The sequence below is a fragment of the Carlito syrichta genome, unplaced genomic scaffold, assembly GCF_000164805.1.
Source record: "Carlito syrichta isolate Samal-C Ts95f unplaced genomic scaffold, Tarsius_syrichta-2.0.1 Scaffold306834, whole genome shotgun sequence".
In the NCBI taxonomy this organism is placed as follows: domain Eukaryota; kingdom Metazoa; phylum Chordata; class Mammalia; order Primates; family Tarsiidae; genus Carlito; species Carlito syrichta.
The window spans coordinates 810,741-829,683 of record NW_007250930.1 but is presented as its reverse complement, the minus strand read 5'-3'; the positions used below and the strand labels follow the sequence as shown (position 1 = coordinate 829,683).

The 18,943-nt window shown below is 49.8% G+C and overlaps 1 protein-coding gene across 1 annotated transcript in view; it reads left to right on the top strand.

Annotated features, from left to right (window-relative positions):
• Positions 1-2: 2 nt before the first annotated feature.
• The window catches only part of LRRC38 (leucine rich repeat containing 38), a gene marked incomplete at its 5' end in the record, with an annotated part of 35,345 nt that continues 16,404 nt past the window's right edge, over positions 3-18,943 (top strand). The window contains one exon of the mRNA XM_008063410.2: positions 3-510. Coding sequence (XP_008061601.1) covers positions 3-510 — 508 coding nt within the window. The remainder of the gene's footprint in view (positions 511-18,943) is intronic.

The window sequence follows — 18,943 nt, the reverse complement described above, 5'->3', positions numbered from 1 at the left end:
ACTGCCGAGACCGCGGGCTGCCCAGCGTGCCGGACCCCTTCCCCCTGGACGTGCGCAAGCTGCTGGTGGCCGGCAACCGCATCCAGCGGATCCCCGAGGACTTCTTCATCTTCTACGGCGACCTGGTGTACTTGGACTTCAGGAACAACTCGCTGCGCTCGCTGGAGGAGGGCACGTTCAGTGGCTCGGCCAAGCTCGCGTTCCTCGACCTCAGCTACAACAACCTGACCCACCTGGGCGCCGGCGCCTTCCGCTCGGCCGGGAGGCTGGTCAGGCTGAGCCTGGCCAACAACAACCTGGCGGGCGTGCACGAGGCGGCCTTCGAGAGCCTGGAGTCGCTGCAGGTGCTGGAGCTCAACGACAACAACCTGCGTAGCCTCAACGTGGCCGCCCTGGCCGCTCTGCCCGCGCTGCGCTCCCTGCGCCTCGACGGGAATCCCTGGCTCTGTGACTGCGACTTCGCCCACCTCTTCTCCTGGATCCAGGAGAACGCGTCCAAACTGCCCAAAGGTGAGCCAGGTGGCCGGTAGCGGGAGGGCGCAGCAGGGAGAGGCTGCCCAGGCCCGAGTCTGGGTGCAGGGAGCATCGACCAGCCTCTGGGCAAGGGGCCTCGGGCAGAGCCTGGAGGAGGCGGCTTGGGTTCTCCGAGCAGCTGTCCTAGGGGGGAGTCTCTCCAGGGAACCCTGGAGGGTTCCCAGTCTGACTTCCCTGAGTCTGTGTGGGGGAAGTGGGCGGGGAGGGACACCTCTGGAATTCCTTGGAATCTGGGCCTCGAGGCCAGGCCGGCCTTCTCTGTTTCTCCAACAACTCAACTTTCCCAAGTTAGGGACCTCCCCGTCGTGGGGAGTGACATCGGCTCCCTGGGCATTGGGCCCTGAGACTGGTGGGTGCGGGTTGGTCATGCCTGCTGAGCACAAGGCACCTTGCTGTGTGCAAAACAGCCCCATTGTGGGTGGCCTGGCTGGTGAGAGCCAGCCAGCGGGTGCTCTGGGCCCACCTGCAGTCTCCACAGCCCAAGTTGATCCCTCCTTCTCCAGTATGCTCTTCTGTCTAAAGGGATGCGGAATATTTCTGATGAGGAATAATGGTAGCCCACTAAGAGCCAATGATGCAGTTATGATTTATAGTTCTGTGGCTTTTCAGCCAGATGTGATAAAGCTGAGCGAGAATGTGGTGGGCCAGTGGCCCCTCTGCCTTCCTGGCTCACTTCTTCCACGGTGGTGTGGACTTAGGTACCTGCTTGGCAGACAGGAACAAGAGAGCATGGGGACTTCAAGGCCCCTGGGGAGGCCCACAGGAAAGACGCAGAGGAAGAACTGAGAAGGAGGGAACCCCAGCATCCGCAGGGATGAGCGCCCAGACAGGAGCCAGGTGGGGTTCTCCCTGTCTACGGATTCTAGCACTCCGTATGAGCCCGTGAGCGTTGGTGCCGGCAGTGACCTCTCAGAGCGGACCCCTCGTCTCGCATCTTGCCCCATGGTTTCTGCAGGACTGGAACCAAAGCTGCGAGGCACACATTATAAAAGGCAGTGTGCATGACGATTTCGCTTTAGTATATCATTTCCCCCCCATTTGCTGAGAATTCAGGAAGGCTGCACATCTGTGTGCTGAGTTCTTGTGTTCTCATCTTCATTCCACGTGGCCATCAGCACACATCCACACATCGGGTGCTCACTCCTCCACAGATACAGGCCTCTGAGCAACACTTGCAGCCCAGGTTGGCTCTGTCATGTGAGCGATTCCTAAAAAGGTCCAGCCTGCGAGATGCAGAGTCCCCCAGCTTTATGCTTGGCTCCCGCCTTTGCTTTCTGGGGGTGGGGATTGGGTTGGTATAATTGACTTCATTTGTCTTCCAGCTTAGGGCAAAGTGTTTGAAGTCAGGAGCTGTGGGTTTCAGTCTCCATTCTGCCCACAGAATGGTGGCTGTGACCTTGAATAGGCTACTTATCCGGTCTGGGCTTCAGTTTCCTCCTCTCTAGACTTGAGTTGACTGTTGAGAGTGCTGCATAGCTTTGGATTTGGAGTGTGAACACATGGGTTTGAGTCTGGCTTAAAATCTGGAGGGTCTCTGGGTAGGTCACTTTACTTTTCTTTCTTTCTTTTTTTTTTTTTTTTGAGTCAGGGTCTCACTCTGTGGCCCAGGCTGGAGTGCAGTGGCATGATCACGGCTCACTGCAACCTCAGTCTCCTGGGCTCAGGTGATCCTTCTGCCTTAGCCTCCTGAGTAGCTGGGAATACAGATGCACACTTTCACACCTGGATAATTTTTAAAGTTTTGGTAGAGACAATGTCTTACTATGTTGCCTAGGTGGTCTTGAACTCCTGGGTTCAAGCAGTCCTCCCACCTCTGCCTCCCAAAGTCCTGGGATTACAGGCATGAGTCACTGTACCTGACCACTTCACATTTTTGAGTTTCACCTTCCCCCTATGTCCAGGGCCTGGGGACAGGGCAGGAGCGGTCTCATCCAGAAGCAAGAGGATGAGGGCAGCTTGAGGGCACCTCACAGGGTGCTGTCCTTGCAGTGTGGCCAGAGAGTATTCCCCAAACTGTGAACCAGAGACAGAGTGGGTGGTGGGGAGAAACTAGCACAGATCTTGAAGGGAGAGACCGACATTTAGATCTGAACTCAGGTTTCTGATCCTGGGCAAGTCCCTCACCTCTCTGAGCCTCAGTTTCCCTACCTCCAAATTCAGACTATAACAGCATCCTCCACCAAGCTTGCTGTGAGATTTAAATGACATCAACTCTGTCAAGGGCACAGTCCTGCTTAGTGTACAGTAAGTGCTCAATAGGTGTTAATCGCCCCATTCCTTCTTCCTCCTGCATTTCTGTTGCTGCTTCTACTTTTCACAGAGACAGCAGGGCCAAGTGGCTTAGAGCCCAGCCCCTGGCACCAAGCTGCTGCCTTCCAGTCCTGCCTCTTCTCCTTACTGATTGTGTGACCTTTTTGTTCCCTGGTTTCCTCATCTGTGAAACGAGGATGATATGGTATCTACCTCATAGGCTTGTTGGGAGGATTAAAAGGGTATATTTATAAAGTACTAAGAAGAGTACCTGGCCCACAATAAATACTGGGTGCTGTTATCATTCTGTGATGACATGAGAAACTTGCCCAAGATCACACAGAGAGTTAAAAACAGAGCTGGAGAGAGGTATCAGGGCCTTGTGGCTCCCAGCCCTCCTGCCATGCTGACCACTTACTTCCTGCCAAAGAAAGTCAGGCTTCATCAGATATGAACTTCAGGGCTTTCTAGGCAGGCGTTCTGCCTCTTCCAGGGGCAGAAATTCAAAGGAAGGAGCAAAGAGGACCCTGTCCCCGTTGCTTTTCCCTTGCCAACTGCGCCCCATCCTCCCCCGGAGAAGCGGGATGGAACCCTGAGCTTTCTCCCTGTGACCTTGACTGGCTGTGACAGTTGCAAAAATGTGTTGTCTGCCAGGTGAGCCTCCCCTGTGGCCAAAGCACTGATGGGAGCACTCAGCCGCAGAGCACCCGGTGGAGGGGAGGCAGGGAATGCCGTCAAGGCCCAGGGGTGTCCTCCATCCAGGCTCCTCCAGGGTCTGGGAATGGGGTGGAGGAGCCTGGGTCTGAGGACGGGAAGAATTGCCCTGCTGGAGGGAAGAAGGTCAGGGGATGCCAGAATGCCCAACAGCCAGTTAGCAAAAACTCAAACAGGCCGGGCATGGTGGCTAACGCCTGTAATCTCAACAATTTGAGAGGCTACGGCAAGAGGATCACTTGAACCTGGGAGCTTGAGACCAGTCTTGGGAACATAGCAGGACCTTGTCTCTACAAAGAAAATAAAAAATTAGCCAAGCATGGTGGTGTGTGTCTATAGTCCCAGCCACTTGAGAGGCTGAGGTGGAAGGATCATCTGAACCCAGGAGATTGAGGCTGTAGTGAGCCGTGATCATGCCACTGCACTCCAGCCTGGGGAGAGTGAGATCTCAGTTCAAAACAAAGACCAAAACCCAAAACAAACAAGCAAAAAAACCCCAAAAAACCCCAGAATGCCTATTAATATTGAATTTCTGGTAAATGATGAGTCATATTTTAGTATGAGGATGTCCCATGCAATATTTGGGACATACTCATACTAAAATATTAGTTGTTTTTCTGAAATTCGATATCAGTCAGGCATCCTGTGTTTTACCTGACAACCCCACAACCTACCCAACAAGAAACAAAGAAGATACAAAGAAGTGAAGAAGCTTTCACAAGGTCATGTAGTTAGTAGCTGAGATGAGCTTGAACTTGGATGTCCAGCCCCATACCCGGTTCTTTCTGATAGACCTAGAAGGGGAAAATGACACTGCCCCCTTCCCCAGACTTTGATTCTCCTGGGTGACAGCAACCTGCTTTCTCCTTCCAGACCAAGATTCCACATTTGGGTTCTAGGCAGTTTGGGATAGTGTGTTGCCAAGAGGATAATGATGATCTTTTACAAAACCTCTTTTGAGTTGGGGGTCTTACTCTGTTGCCTAGACTGAAGTGCCGTGGCACGATCACAGTCCACTGCAGCCTTGACCTTCTGGGCTCAGGCACTCCTTCTGCCTTAGGCTCCCGAGTAGCAGGGACTACAGGCACGTGCCACCATGCCTGGCTAGTTTTTTGATTTTTTTGTAGAGTCAAGGTCTTGCTGTATTACCAAGGCTGGTGTCGAACTCCTGGACTCAAGCAGTCCTCCCGTCTCGGCCTTCTGAGATGCTGGGATTGTAGATGTGAGCCACCACACCCAAACTGATGATCTTTAAGTAGTGAGGGCTCCAGACTTGGAAGCCAGAGACCTCAGAATTCACTCAGGTGACTAGCTGGGGCAGAGAGGGAGAGAGTGGGAAGGTCTGGGAGGAGACCAGGAAGCAGACATCCTCTTAATGATTTTTTTTTAGTTGTAGTCTCACTCTGTCACCCAGGCTGGAGTGCAGTGGCATGCTCATGGCCACCGAACCCGCGACCTGCTGGGCTCAGGTGATCCTCCCGCCTCAGCCTTCCAAGTAGCCGTAACTGCAGGTGTGCACCACCATGCCCGGCTAATTTTCTGATTTATTGTAGAGACAAGATCTCATCAAGTTGTCCAGACTGATCTTGAACCCCTGGGCTCAGGCAATCCTTTTGCCTCAGCCTCCTAAACTGCTGGGGCTACAGGTTTGAACCACCGCGCCCGGCCCAGTGATGATCTTAAAGCCTTTGGCTTCATTACATGGTCTATCCTTGACAGCATCTCAGCAAAGTGGGCAGGGGATAAAGACACAAAAGTGGGGAGCACAGTGGCGACCTCTAGGTCAGTTTGTTTGAAGTGCAGGCTCCTGGACCCCCAGACCTACTTCTAATGAACATCTGGGGTTGGGGGCTGAGGCCAGGGCATCTGCATTTTAATAAGCCTCATGCCTCCAGGGGTTTCCAGTGCACACCAGAGCTTGAGAAACACTGCTGGAGTGGGAAGGGCTTTTCTTTGGGTCTTTGGCTCAGGAACTCACTAGCTGTGTGACTGAGCATAATTTACCTGTCATCTCTGTGCCCCAGATTTTTCTTTTGTCAGTGAAGAGTGTAGCCAGAAGGCCTGTAAAGCCCCGTCCACATCTGAAATTCAATGGCCTCAGGGAGGGGAGTATTGACTTTTTTCACCCCTTTTATTTATTTTTAAATTTTTTGTAGAGATGAGGTCTCACGATATTTCCTAGGCTCAAACTCCTGGGCTCAAGCAGTCTTTACTCCTCAGCCTCTCGAAGTGCTGGGATTATAGGCACGAGCCACCTCGCCTGGCCTGACCTTATTTTAAAGATTGGGAAATTGAGGCCTGGGGAGACCAGATGCCCTCCAAAGACCCTTCTGCTAGAATTTGGGGGGCTGCATCTTCTGTGCAGTGGGGAGGGGGCAGAGGACCTGGGCAAACTGGACTCATGGGCCTGAGGTGATGTTCCAGTGTGGAAGGACTTTCCACATGCGGTCCTCAGCTTTGGTCCTGGGGCCCTAGGGGGAAAAGGTCACTGGGCCTGAGAAACTGAAACCAGCAGGGATGGGGCTGTCTCTGTGCTTGACTTTGAAGCTGGTGACCCAACCCACACTATGCCTTAGAGTGTGTCCCAGGAGAGGGACCCTTTAGGTGTCAAGATGGGAGGATTCGGTCGCCCAGGGCCCCTTGCAACTCCCTCTCTTGCCACAACACCCAGGTCACAGCACACAGTACTAGGGAAGAGATATGAGTGGATTCTCTCATCCCCCTGTGACCTTGACACATGGAGGTGTAGGGAGGGAAGGGCTGGGAGGATGACGGATGGACTGGAGCGGAATTAAACAGGACCACGTGTCATGCCTCGAGTCTGCAACTCCTGGTCTCTTGGTGGGAGAAAATCTACTAAGCAGTGCCTGGAGCATCCAAACGTTCTGGGGGGCTTGGGTCCCCGGTGGGGCTGACCCTGTGGGCAGCGTCCTGTCCAGAAAGGGGTGTCGTGCAGGCAGGTGCTCACCAGGTCTCATCACTGGCCCCCCTTGCTTACCAGGTTCAGGGATTGCTGTGGAGGGGAGGGGCTCGTTCCCATCCCCTAGAAACCACCTCCCTTTTCTGATGTCAGACACCACATCAGAAGGGCCTGACTTGGTCAGAAGAGTGAAGATTCCTTGTCATACTGACAATAAACTGTCTTTCAGTTGAAGGGACCAAAACCATTGCTTGCCTGAAGGTCACACTGATTCTTTCTCCAGGGTGACTCTAGTTCTTTTTCTTCTTTAAAAAAAATAAAAGCAGTTTTAGTTTCTTGATTATAAAAATAGCAGATTCCTGTTATTAGACCGGGGAAATGTGGATAAGTACCATGAAGAAAATAAAAACTACCCAGGATCCCATCACTATGAAAGTTTTGCTGTATTTTATTGTGGTTTTATTCTTATGTGTATATATAGTAAAACAAATGGATATACTATTCATTTTCGAAATGATATTTTTCTCTCATTGAGTTGGGAGTATTTCCTACCATTACTGTTCTTTGTAGATTTAACTTTTTAATGACCGTGTGAATAGGTTATTTTATGGATCTTTTAATTGAACCTCTTTCCTCTTGTTAGAAATGTGGATTGTTTCTTTTTTTTTTTTGTATGTAAACAACACTGAGTTGAACATCCTCACACGTGATGTATGATAGTTTATGGAAACTTCTGATTATTTTTTCGGGGTACAGACATAGAGTGAAACTTTAACCCCTTGGGTACATTTTTGCTTAGAAAGCTGGCAACATTAGCAGAGAGTCCAGGTGTAGCCACACTTTCCCCAGCTTTATATATTCTCATTTTAAAAAAATGTTTCCCAATTTGACAGGCAAAACAACGCCATCTCCTTCTTGCTATAAATTGCATTATCTGCTCACCAGTGCGGTGAATATTATATGTGTGTTTATAACTAAGAGAGTCATGTTCCTGGGCAGAAGTTGACTGAGGTCTCAGTTTTCTTGCAAGTGGCTTCTCCCCTGCTATTGACGAGTCTGTACATGTCCTATGTGCCACAAGCCACTACATTTTTAACTTGTCTCTTAATTAGAGTTGAGTCACTGGGGTGTCACCTTTCTCACCATTGCCAGTGTCCAGGAGCCGGGCGACAGCTACTACGGGCACCATGATCTAGAGTTCTGGTGGCAAGCCAATGCAAACTTGACCTAAGGCAACCTCACGGTGAACCCTGCCTTGGTTGCATCCCCACAGGGTCATACTGCTCTGGCCCCAAACACTGGATCTTTCTGAAAATATTACACTCATTGCTTTATCTTATCAATAAAATCAAAGGGAGCCCTCTTTGCTGAATAACATGAGACAGTGGATGGACAACCCCAGGGAAACACAGTTGGAATTTGGTTTGGAGAGGACAGTATCACCTTTAGTGGCAGTGGATCTGCTGACACAGATACCCAAAGGGCTAAGCCCTTTTATCCTTTTCTTGCTTTCCCAGAATCTTGTCTCAAACATAGTTTAGAGAGAGGAGGTGCTGGCGGGGGCTAGGTGTATTCATGGTTCTTGTGTATTTGTGGTTCGGTGAGTCAAATTGCATCCTGAACATGATCACAGTAAGAAAACAGCCAAATACATCCCTTTCAGTCCTGGGAAGAATTATGGGCTCTGATGCCCTAGGCCTGTGCCCGTGCTGTTACCTGTCTCGGGAATCTTCCTTTCCTCCTGTCGCCTACCTTGACTTCTTGACCTTTCTGGTTCCTACTTAGCCTTCCACACGCCACCTCTCAGGGTCCTGAGACTGGATTGGGAGACATGTGATCTCTGGGATCCTGTACTAACTCTATGATGGGTCTCATTCCTCCTTGAATTCCCAGTGGCTAATATAATGTAGGACATGTTTAGAAACCTTCTGGTGGCTTCCATTGCACTTCGAATCAAGCCAGCTCCCTCCTATGACCTGAAAGGCCCCTTCTCCACCATTTCTCCTCCCTCCCTTCCCCTGCCCCACCCACCCCAGCCACACTGGCCTTGCTCTGTCCCTGGAACACACAAAGCACCAACGTCTAACCAGAGTTTCTGAACTTGGTGCTCCTTCTGCCTTGTAAGATGCCTCTCCAGAGCTTCAGATGGCTGCTGCTTCCTCACCGCCACATCTCCAGTCAAGAGTGGCCTCCTCTGAGAAGCCTTCCCTGACCACCCACTCCCACTCCAGCTCTCCTGAACCTGTCTCCTCGTATTATTACATCATAACACTCACTGAGGTCGATGTTATCTAATCCACACATTGTGTTCCACTGGAAATGTAGGCTCTGAGAGATCAGCGTGCTCACTGCTTGGGAGATGGAGAGGGTGTCATTGTACACTGTGGTGGCCATGGGTGTGGGACAGGAGACTGGGCAAGCCATCCTCAGATATCCATGATTGTGTCTGTGCTTCTGATAAACTATATGATAACAGACAAATCCCCCTGACTTCTCTGGACTCCAGTGTTCCAGACGTCTGCCTTTGACCTCAAGAGATACCATATGAAGAAACATGAAGTGCCTTTTTCTCTGTCACCACACATAGGAAGCTATCATTATTTTTGTTCGAGTCATGGAAATGCAGACAAACAGACCAGATATGGACACAGGCTTACAAAACCCACTGAATGTTGGAATTTCTGTCAAGACCCAAATGTCTGACAACCAGGTAGACGACACTGTTAAACACATCCTTCCAGTGTCTCTTGGCCCAGCTCTTCCACTTTCAGAGACTGCGGATCAAGGAGTCTCTGGTATCCCATCTTCTCCATCCTCCCAGCTGGTTGTGTGATAAATGTCAAGGGCAGCGAGTCAGGACATCGAGGGAGCTCCGGGCCACTCAGGATAAAGGGGCAGCTTCTCAGAGGCCCACTGAAACCAGCGTGCCCACAATGGGGCTCCCAATCTGGGCCCCACCAGTGGCTCCCAGTGGGACCTGAGAGTCATGTCCCTCTCTCGGTCTCAACCTGCTCGGAGTGAGAACCCCAAATGCTCCCAGTGCCAGCTGGGTGAGGTTAGTGGGAGAAGCAACTGGTGGGAGTCGGCAGAGATTGCGGGCACAAGAAAAACATTAGAACACTGTGCTGACTGAACACCCCAAGGTATGCTCCTCCCACCAGCTACCAGGGGTGGAGTCCTGCTCTAGATGGCCATGAAGGCCCCTTTTGGTTCTGATTTTAGCTGACGCCATGACCTCTTATACCAGCCTCCTCCAGGGCACAGAATGAGAGAGTCTGGGAGCTCCCGGCAGAAGTTGCCTGGATGGGTTGCCGTGGCAGAGGCCCCAGCATCCCTGGGAGCTTCCTTTCAAGTCGGGAGGTGCAAAAGTTTGTTCCTGTCTTCAAATGAAGAAAATATCCAGCCGGGCTTGGTGGCTCAGCCTGTAATCCTGCGCCTTTGGGAGGCTGAGGTGAGTGGATTGTCTGAGCCTGCAAGTTCGAAACCTGCCTGGGCAACTTGGTGAGACCTCATCTCCCCAGTAAATCAAAAATTAGCTGGGCGTGGTAGCGCTCGCCTGTAATTCCAGCTACTTGGAAGGCTGAAGTGGAAGGATCGCCGGAGCCCAGCAGTTCGAGGCTGCAGTGGCACTGTCTGGGCGACAGAGTGAGACTTCAACTCAAAAAAAAAAAAAAAAAAAAAAAAAAGGAAAAGAAAATATCCTCTTCCCCAAATTATTGGGAAGAATAGCGTTGCTTTTTCATAAGACACCAATGGGATGATGTGTTTTAAAATGTAACCATCATCAATGATGACGTGCATCAGGAAGGAAAGTCGCATATGATCTTTGAGGGGACAAAGACATCCTGGCCTCTGCTGCTACCTCTTGATTTGACGGGTCACCAGGGTTTCTCTGGGCTTTGTTGCCTTGTCCATCACCCTGAGGTTTGTCCAGAGAATCAAGGAAACACGACTGTGAAAGAGCTTAGAAAATGGAGGTGTGCCTGCAAAAGGGAAGAGCTGGTGTTAACCCCAGTAACATGACAGGACAGTGGCTTATAAACCATTGTCCTCTCCCATCCCGTAAGTCACATGGCAGGAACCACAGAACAGAGACAGGGCAGCATGGAGAGGGGGTGGATGTTCATTTGTGTGGGGAAGAGACCGAGGGAGGAGGTGATGAGGGGATGGAAAGTCTGCCCGGCCAGTGCCGAGAGTGGGAAGGGTCAGGGAGGAGTAGATATGGGGGCCTGGAGGTCAGGAGAAAGAAATGAGTCCCATAGAAAAGTGGGCGGAGGCCAGGCATGGTGGCTCAAGCCTGTAATCCCAGCACTTTGGGAGACCAAGGTGAGAGGATTACCCGAACTCAGAGGTTCGAGACCAGCCTGGGCAACTTGGTGGGACCTCATTTCTATAATAAATAAAAAAATAAGCTGTGAGTGGTAGTGCACGCCTATAGTTCCAGCTACTTGGAAGGCTGAGGTGGATGGATCACCTGAGCCCCACAGGTTGAGGCTGCGGTGGCCATGAGCTTGCCACTGCACTCTAGCCTGGGCATCAGAGTGAGATCCAAATAAAAAAGATAAAAAGAGAAGTGACCGGAAGATAGATAGCCAAGTGTCAATAGTGATTCTTTCTGGGTAAAGAGGCAATTTCATTTCATTTTATTTTTTAAAATAATAGACTTCATTTTTGTGTGTGTGTGTGTGTCAGAGTCCCATTCTGTTGCCCAGGCTGGATCATGGCTATGGCAGCCTCGACCTGCTGGGCTCAGGCGAACCTTCCAAGTAGTTTCCAAGTAGCCGGGACTACAGGCTAATTTTTAGAAAAATGTATTGTAGAGGTGAGGTTTTGCCATGTTGCCCAAACTGGTCTCGAACTCCTGGACCCAGGCAGTCCTCTCACCTTGGTCTCCCAAAGTGCTGGGATTGTAAGCATGAGTCACTGTGCCTGGCCTAGACTTCATTTTTTTTTAAAAGAGCAGTTTGGGGTTTATGGAAAATTGAGCAGACAGTAGAGAGTTCTCTTTACTTCTCCCACCCTCACAGTAACCCTCACCCTCACAGTAACTTGCAATAGTATGGCGTGTCTGTAAGACTGATGACTGATATGGGTACCTGAGTATTAACTGAAGCTCATTGCTTACATGAGGTTTCTCTCTGTGTTGTGCATTCTATGGGCTTTGACAGACAGGTTATGTGATGTGTGCTCTAGCACAGTATCATACATACAGAGTAGCCCTAGCCTCCCCCCCGCCTCACTGTATCGGTTAACTTTGAGTTGCTATAAAGGAACACTCAAGGCTGACTAATTTATAAAGAAAATAGGTAATAGTGGAAGGAGGAATGAAGGGGGTGGTTCAGGCTCTTTTAAGAAACCAGCTGTCAGGTGCAGGCGTGGTGGATCACGCCTATAAACCCAGCACTTTGGGAGGCCAAGGTGAGAGGATTGCCTGACCCCACGGGTTTGAGACCAGCCTGGGCAACTTGGCAAGACCTCAACTCTACAATAAATCAAAAGATTATTTGGGTATGGTGGCACATGCCTGTAATCCCGGCTACTTGGAAGGCTGAGGTGGAAGGATCACCTGAGCCCAGTAGGTCGAGGCTGGGGTGGCCGTGAGTGTGTCCCTGCACTCCAGCCTGGGTGACAGAGTGAGACTCCGACCCAAAAAATACTCCCAAAAAACCAAACAAACCAAAAAACGCAGCTGTCCCATGAACGAATAGAACGAGAACTCACTCATGACTTTGAGGATGGCTCCAAGCCCTTGGTGAGGGATCCGCCCCATGACCCAAGCACCTCTCACCAGGCCTCACCACCAACATTGGGGATCATATTTCAACATGAGATTTTGAGGGGACAGATAGTCACACTATACCACTCACCTTTCATCCTTCTCCCCTCTCCTCCAAATCCCTGGTACACCACTCTTTCTATTGTCTCTAATTTTGCCTTTTCTAGAAGGTCATATTACTTTAAATTTCTCCTCTGTGTACGTTCCAGTGCTTACACAATGAGCATGTATTAGAATTTCTCCATAACCTTTTATTTTTGTGTAACACACATATGGACATGCGCACACACCTGCCACTGGCCCCGTCCTGTGGGTCAAGCCACTTGCAGGAAAGGCAGCACACGACTCCTGTCCGGTTGCCTCCCCAGCTCATGTCGCTGCCCTTTCCCTTCATCTTTTCAGACTGGGCCTGTAAGGCCGCCCTTCCCACTGGTCTGATCTCTGGGTGCTGCACTGTCCCTTGTTGAAGTTGGAAATACAGCCTGCACCTTTTTGTTTTGTTTTTGAGTTGGAGTCTCACTCTGTCGCCCAGGCTGGAGTGCAGTGACACTCTCACGGCCACCGCAGCCTCGATCTGCTGGGCTCAGGTGATCCTTCTGCCTCAGCCTTCCAAGTAGCTGGAACTACAGGCGCATGCTACCACGCCTGGCTTATCTTTTTATTTATTGTAGAGACAAGGTCTCAACAAGTTGCCCAGGCTGGTCTCGAACCCCTGAACTCAGGCAGTCCTCTCGCTTTGGTCTCCCAAAGTGCTGAGATTACAGACTTGTGCCACTGCATCCATTGTAAACAGCCCCTTTGTTAGACTCACTTCTAGTAACCCCATTTGAGTGGGCCTCACTGGGATCCTGATTAAAGGAGCTTTTGCAAGTCTCTGAGAATGATGGGAGGAGGCTCAATGGGTTGGATTATCTTGTCTCCCCCCACCACCAAATTCATGTGTGGAAGTCCTGACCCTAAGCACCTCAACACGTGGCCTTATTTGGAAATAGGCTCGTTGCAAATGTAACTAATTAAGATGAGGTAATTAGGGTGGGCCCTATCCCAGTAGGACTGTTGCCCCTATAAAATGGGGGAATTTGACAGTGACACACACAAGAGGACACCATGTGAAGATGAAAGGCAGAGATGAAGGTGATTTTTCTACTAATCAAGGAGCAACAAAGATCACCAACAAACCACCTGCAGCTGGGAGAGAGGCCTGCACCGGATTCTTCCTCCAGCCTCAGAAGGAACTGGCCCCGCCAATACCTGGATCTTGGACTTCAGTCTCCAGAGTTGTGAGACACAGGTTGTTGTATAAGTCACCCAGTCTGTGGTACTTGTAGCCCCAGGAAACACCTGCAAGGAATAATGATAATGCAGAGTCAGGGGAATGGGTTACATGGCCTCCAAAATGGGCCCAGTCCTTGAATTTTATGTTACTAACACAGATTGCTTCCCTCAGTTTGCATGTGGGGAAGTCAGCCCTGAATGCACATATTGGATTCTTGCTGTCTGGTTGAGGGTTGGTTGTCCCTGCTTCCTGCCCCAAAGCGGGCTGCCCCTGGCTTCATTTTGTCAAGTCTCTGCTCTATTCCAGGTACTGAACTAAATACACTCAGGAAGCACCATCCAATAGAAATAGCCCACAAGTCACATAGATTTTCTAGGAACCTTACTTCAAAGAGCCACATGAGCAGATGAAATGAATTTGAATATGTAGTTTTTTGTATGAAATGATTTAATTTTTAAAAATGTATTATCATATGCAATGGCTCATGCTTGTAATCCCAGCACTTTGGGAGGCCAAGGAGGGAGGATCACTTGAACCTAGGAGTTCAAGACCAGCCTGGGCAATATAGTAAGACCTCGTTTCTACAAAAAATAAAAAAATTTAGCCAGGTGTGGTGTTGCATGCTTGTAACCCCAGCTACTCGGGAGGCTGAGGAGAGAGGATTGACTAAGCTCAGGAGTTTGAGGCTGTTGTGAGGCATGACCATGTCACTGTACTCCAGCCTCGACAACAAAGTGAGGCACCAACTTAAAAAAAAATGTAGGTATAGCTGGGTTTGGTGACTCATGCCTGTAATCCCAGCACTTTGGAAAGCTGAGGCAGGAGGATTGCTTGAGCCCAGGAGCTGAAGACCAGCTGGGCAACATAGTGAGACCCCCATCTCTAAAAAAAAATTGAAAATTAGCCGGGTGTGGTGGTACATGCCTGTAGTCCCAGCTACTCAGGAGGCTGAGGCAGGAGATGGCTTGAGCCCAGGAGGTTGAGGCTGCAGTGAGCTATGATTGTTCCACTGCACTCTAGCCTGGGTAACAGAGCAAGATCCTGTCTCTTTAAAAAAAAGTGTGTATGGATGAAGCAAAAAGCAAACTGGATAAACAACAAAAAGTGTTTGGGGTAGGGAGGAGAACTTGTTATTTACTCTAGCACATCCAGGTGTTATTTCAACTTGCAATCAGTAGAAACAATAATGAGACACTTTGCTGCTGTTTTCACAGTAAGTCTTCAGGAAGCTCCACATTTTACAGGTGAGGAAACCAAGGCATAGTCAGGCTAATGTAACTTGGTCAAGTTCACCAGCCAAGGAGTGGGGCAGAGCCGAGGTATGACTGGAGAGACTCTTCAGGATCGTTGTCACCAGCCCTTGCGGAACCTCTCAAATCTCACATCAGAAACCAGAGTCCCTTAGCCACAAGCTCAGCTTCTCAGGCCCATGGTTCCTGCTTTGGGCACAGAACCAAACTTGGTCAGTGAGTCTCCCTGACTCAGACCCTTGACTTGGAGGGGTGCACATCAAAGGTGACTTGAGTATGAGTGGTGAAAACCAGAATAGATTAAACACCCATTGAAAGCGTGTTTATCACAGCATTATTCACAATAGCAAAACATGGAACCAACCATGCTGCTCATCAAAAGTGGACTGGATATAAAAATGGTACATAAACATGATGGAATATTATGCAGCCATAAGAAGAACAAAATTTGGACTTTGCAGCAACTTGGATGGACTTAGAGTCTACAATATTCAGTGATCTAGCACAGAAACAAATAACTGAGTACCACATTTTCACTCCTAAGTGGACCCTGAATAATTATCATAATACTATAAGAAAGGGATTGGCAGTAGTGGGAAACTGCCAGGAGGCGGGGGGCACACTTCATCAATAAGGGTACCTGATCTCAAACCAAGTGAAGTGGGGACCAAAGTGAGGCCCAAACTTTACCTGTACAATGACCATGTGTGTACCTAACCCTGAATTGTACCCTACATCTTTAAAAATTAAAAGAAAACAAATTCAACTCCTATCTTCTGCTCTAGTGAGAGCTTTATCTGGAACAATGGCCCCTCCCTGCTTGCCACATAGCTATAAAGTCTTGTCCCTTCTTGGATCAGAACTCTCTTGGAACTCGTATATTATGAAGACTAGAAGTCAAAGTCCTTCCTGAGGCTTATAATCTCTCCTGTGATCTCACCTCCTCTTAGTTTTTTTCTGACCTAATTTCCTGTTATTCCCTCCTTCATTCACTCTGGTCGAGGCACCTCCGACTCCTTGTTCCTCAAACCCACCAGGCATATTCCCACCTCAGGGCTTTTGGACCTGCTGCTCCTTCTGCTTGGAGCGCCCTACCCCTGGATGTTGGCTTGATCTGCCCCCTCCCTTCTCTCAGCCCCTTGCTCTGGTGACACCTTCTCCCAGAGCATTCCCCTCCTCCCCCTGGGAACCCTGCACCCCGCAGACTCTAGCTTTCCTTCCCCTTCCCGCTGCTCTTTTTTGCTTCACCTCACCAGTCACCATTGATCTCCTGATTTTCTCATCGCCTGTGTGTCTCACCAAATTGTAGCCACAAGGGCAGGGACTTGTCTGTTCTGTTCAGTGTTTTAACTGCAGTGCTAGGACTGTGCTAGCAGATGATAGGTGTTCAGGACTTATTTGTCGAAGGAATGAATGACTCAACGGGCCAGTGCTGAGTCAAGGCAGAGGGGAGAAGAATAGCGAAGGGGTCCCCAGAGTCACCCCCCCCCCACTTAGAGAAGCCAACACGGTCAACTAGCTCTTATCCAGGTGTTAGTGACTTGAGGCTTAACCAAGAAAGGCAAACAGAAGGCAGCTTTGCTGGTCACAGAGGTGTGAATCTGTAGAATTTCAGATGTGGTGATGCTTGGATGGGGGAGGTCAGAGATGGGAAAGGTTGGGCCCCCAGACTCCTTCGAATCACAACCTGGAAGCAGTTACCTGGGTTTCCTGTTTGTTAGGAGATGTCAGATTCTTGGTATTTAGAGCGTAAAATCCTGCTGACATAGGACAATTGACATTGAACTCTCAAAAATAGAGACTTGGAAGAACATAGTGCCTGTCTCTAGATATCTGAGGGGCTGCCCCTGAATGTAGAAGACTTGTTCTGGCCTCAGAAGATAGGCCTATGATTGGGAACGATGGGGAAATTGAATTCGATACACCCTAAGGAGGACAATCTGTCTTTTAGGGCTCTGCCTGTGGGCTGCTTTGGGAGGTCATGAGGTTGCCTTCACTGGAGGCATTCTAGCAGAGGCTACTTTTCAGCAGTGCCGCAGGCAGAATCACCCTGGGTGAGATTTCTGCCCAGGGTGTCTCAGTCCTCTGAGTCTGACTTTCTGGAGTTTCTTTCCTGGTTCTTCTGGCTAAGGAAGTGGGTCTTGCTGGAAGACCTGGTGTGCTTCTAAGCCAGTGACTGTATCTGCCTTGATGCCTGGTGCAGTCTGTCTGTCTCCCTTCCCTTTCCCTCCCTTCCTCACGTTTTTTTCTGAGCCTAGATAGACAAAGCTCTTAACCCTGCAACTGAGAAAGACACACAGAACTCCTGCTCCATGCACCTCTTGGGACTCACCCTACTTACACCAGATCCTCATCGGAAATCAGACTGCCAGTCAGCAACTGGAATCAGTTTCTAAATATGCATTGTATACATCGAGTTCAAGTCCACCTCTCCTTGGGCCAGGACTCTGACCTTCTGCAGCTCTTTCCGTGAGCCCATGTAACCTGGGCTTCCAGACAGGAGGAGCTGTGCTGCTGTGTACGCCACCAGGCTCATTCATTCATTGGTCAATATTTGCCATACTTCTGCTCCATGCCACAGAGAGACTGGTTCCAGGATCTTTGTCACTGACCGTTCCACAGCCTCTCAAGTCTCATGTCAGACCAGGTATAGTGGTTCACTCTGGTAATTCCAGAACTTTGGAAGGACAAGACAGGAGGATTGCTTGAGCTCAGGAATTTGCGATCAGCCTGGGCAACATAGTGAGACGTCAGCTCTACAAAAAATCAAAAACGTAACCAGGTGTGGTGGCATGTGCCCACAGTCCCAGCTACATGGGAGGCTGAGGCAGAAGGATCACCTGAGCCCAGAAGGTCAAGGCGGTGGTGTCTTGACTATGCCACTGCACTGCAGCTTGGGTGAGAGAGCAAGACCTCAACTCAAAATAAAATAAAAGTCTTATGTCAGAAACTTATGTCCCCATCCTCTTGTGTCCCTAGCTCTTATTTTAGGCTCACAACCACACCTAGTGAGCTTCCCTACTTCAGAACCTGGCCTCATAGGGGTTAAACCCATGGTGACTTGAATGTTTTAGCAGAAACCAGAGCAGACTAACCACCTGCCGAAAGCAAATACGACTCCCGTGCTTAGGACATAATGAATTTGACACAGTCTGTACCCTCCTGGAGCCAACATTTCACAGAAAAGCTTCAACCACAGGGTTATCTAATCTGCCCTTCTTCATTTTCAAATAGGCTCAGAGAGCCTGAGTGACTTGCACAAAGTCACACAGCAAACTAATGAAAAACTGAGGCAAGAACCAAGCCCCTGCTTCTAAGTCTAGCACAGGGCAGTCTTTAGAGGGGGATAGAGCACAGCGGTGTGAGCACAGGCTTTGGATTTCAAGCCACCGTGGTTCATGTACAGCATTTATTTACTATCTGTGTGAGCCTGGGAAAATTGCTTAACCTCTCTCTGCTTCAGTTTTCTCAAGTATAAAAAGTGGACCAAAGCATTTGTAAGTCTATGGTGCAGATTCAAGAGATAATCTCTAAAAGAGGGTTTAGCACAGTGCATGTCTGTCATAAATGCTCTTATCATCACTGCAGTAAATCAATGTCACTCAAAGGACCCAGTTCCCGTGGCTCACGCGGAGCCAGAGATTCCTTCAGAAGAATCGCTGAAGGTGAATGAAACTGAGAGTGGGGACATCTGGCTCCCAGACCTGGCTCTGAACTGACTCACCATGTGGTCTTGGGGGTCGTGTGAGTGAAATTCTGTAAACTCACTCGGGAGGCTGAGACAGGAGGATTACCTGAGCCCAGGAGGCTAAGGCTGTGGTGAGTCACGATCATACCTCTGCACTCTAGTCTGGGTGACAGAATTGCTTTTGTTGGTAAATCTTTTTGGAGCTGTTTGGGGAATAAAGAACACACCATGGACTGAGGGGGAGGTGCTGACACTCCCAGGAGAGTGTCCCTGGAATGACTGTCACAGGCATGTGAGTGTCCTGTTGCTGCTGGAACACATGACCACAATTTAGGAGGTTCCGCATCGGCTACCTGACAGTTCTGGAGGTCAGCTGTCGAGGAAAGATCTTACAGGCCAGAATCAGGATGTTGGCGTTCCTTGACTTCTTCCAGCTTCTAGAGACTGCCCATGAGCCTCGGCTCTCAGTTGCTTTGCTCTGACCTCCGCTTGCGTTGTCTGGTCTCCCCCTCTGACTCCAACACCCGCCTGCTTC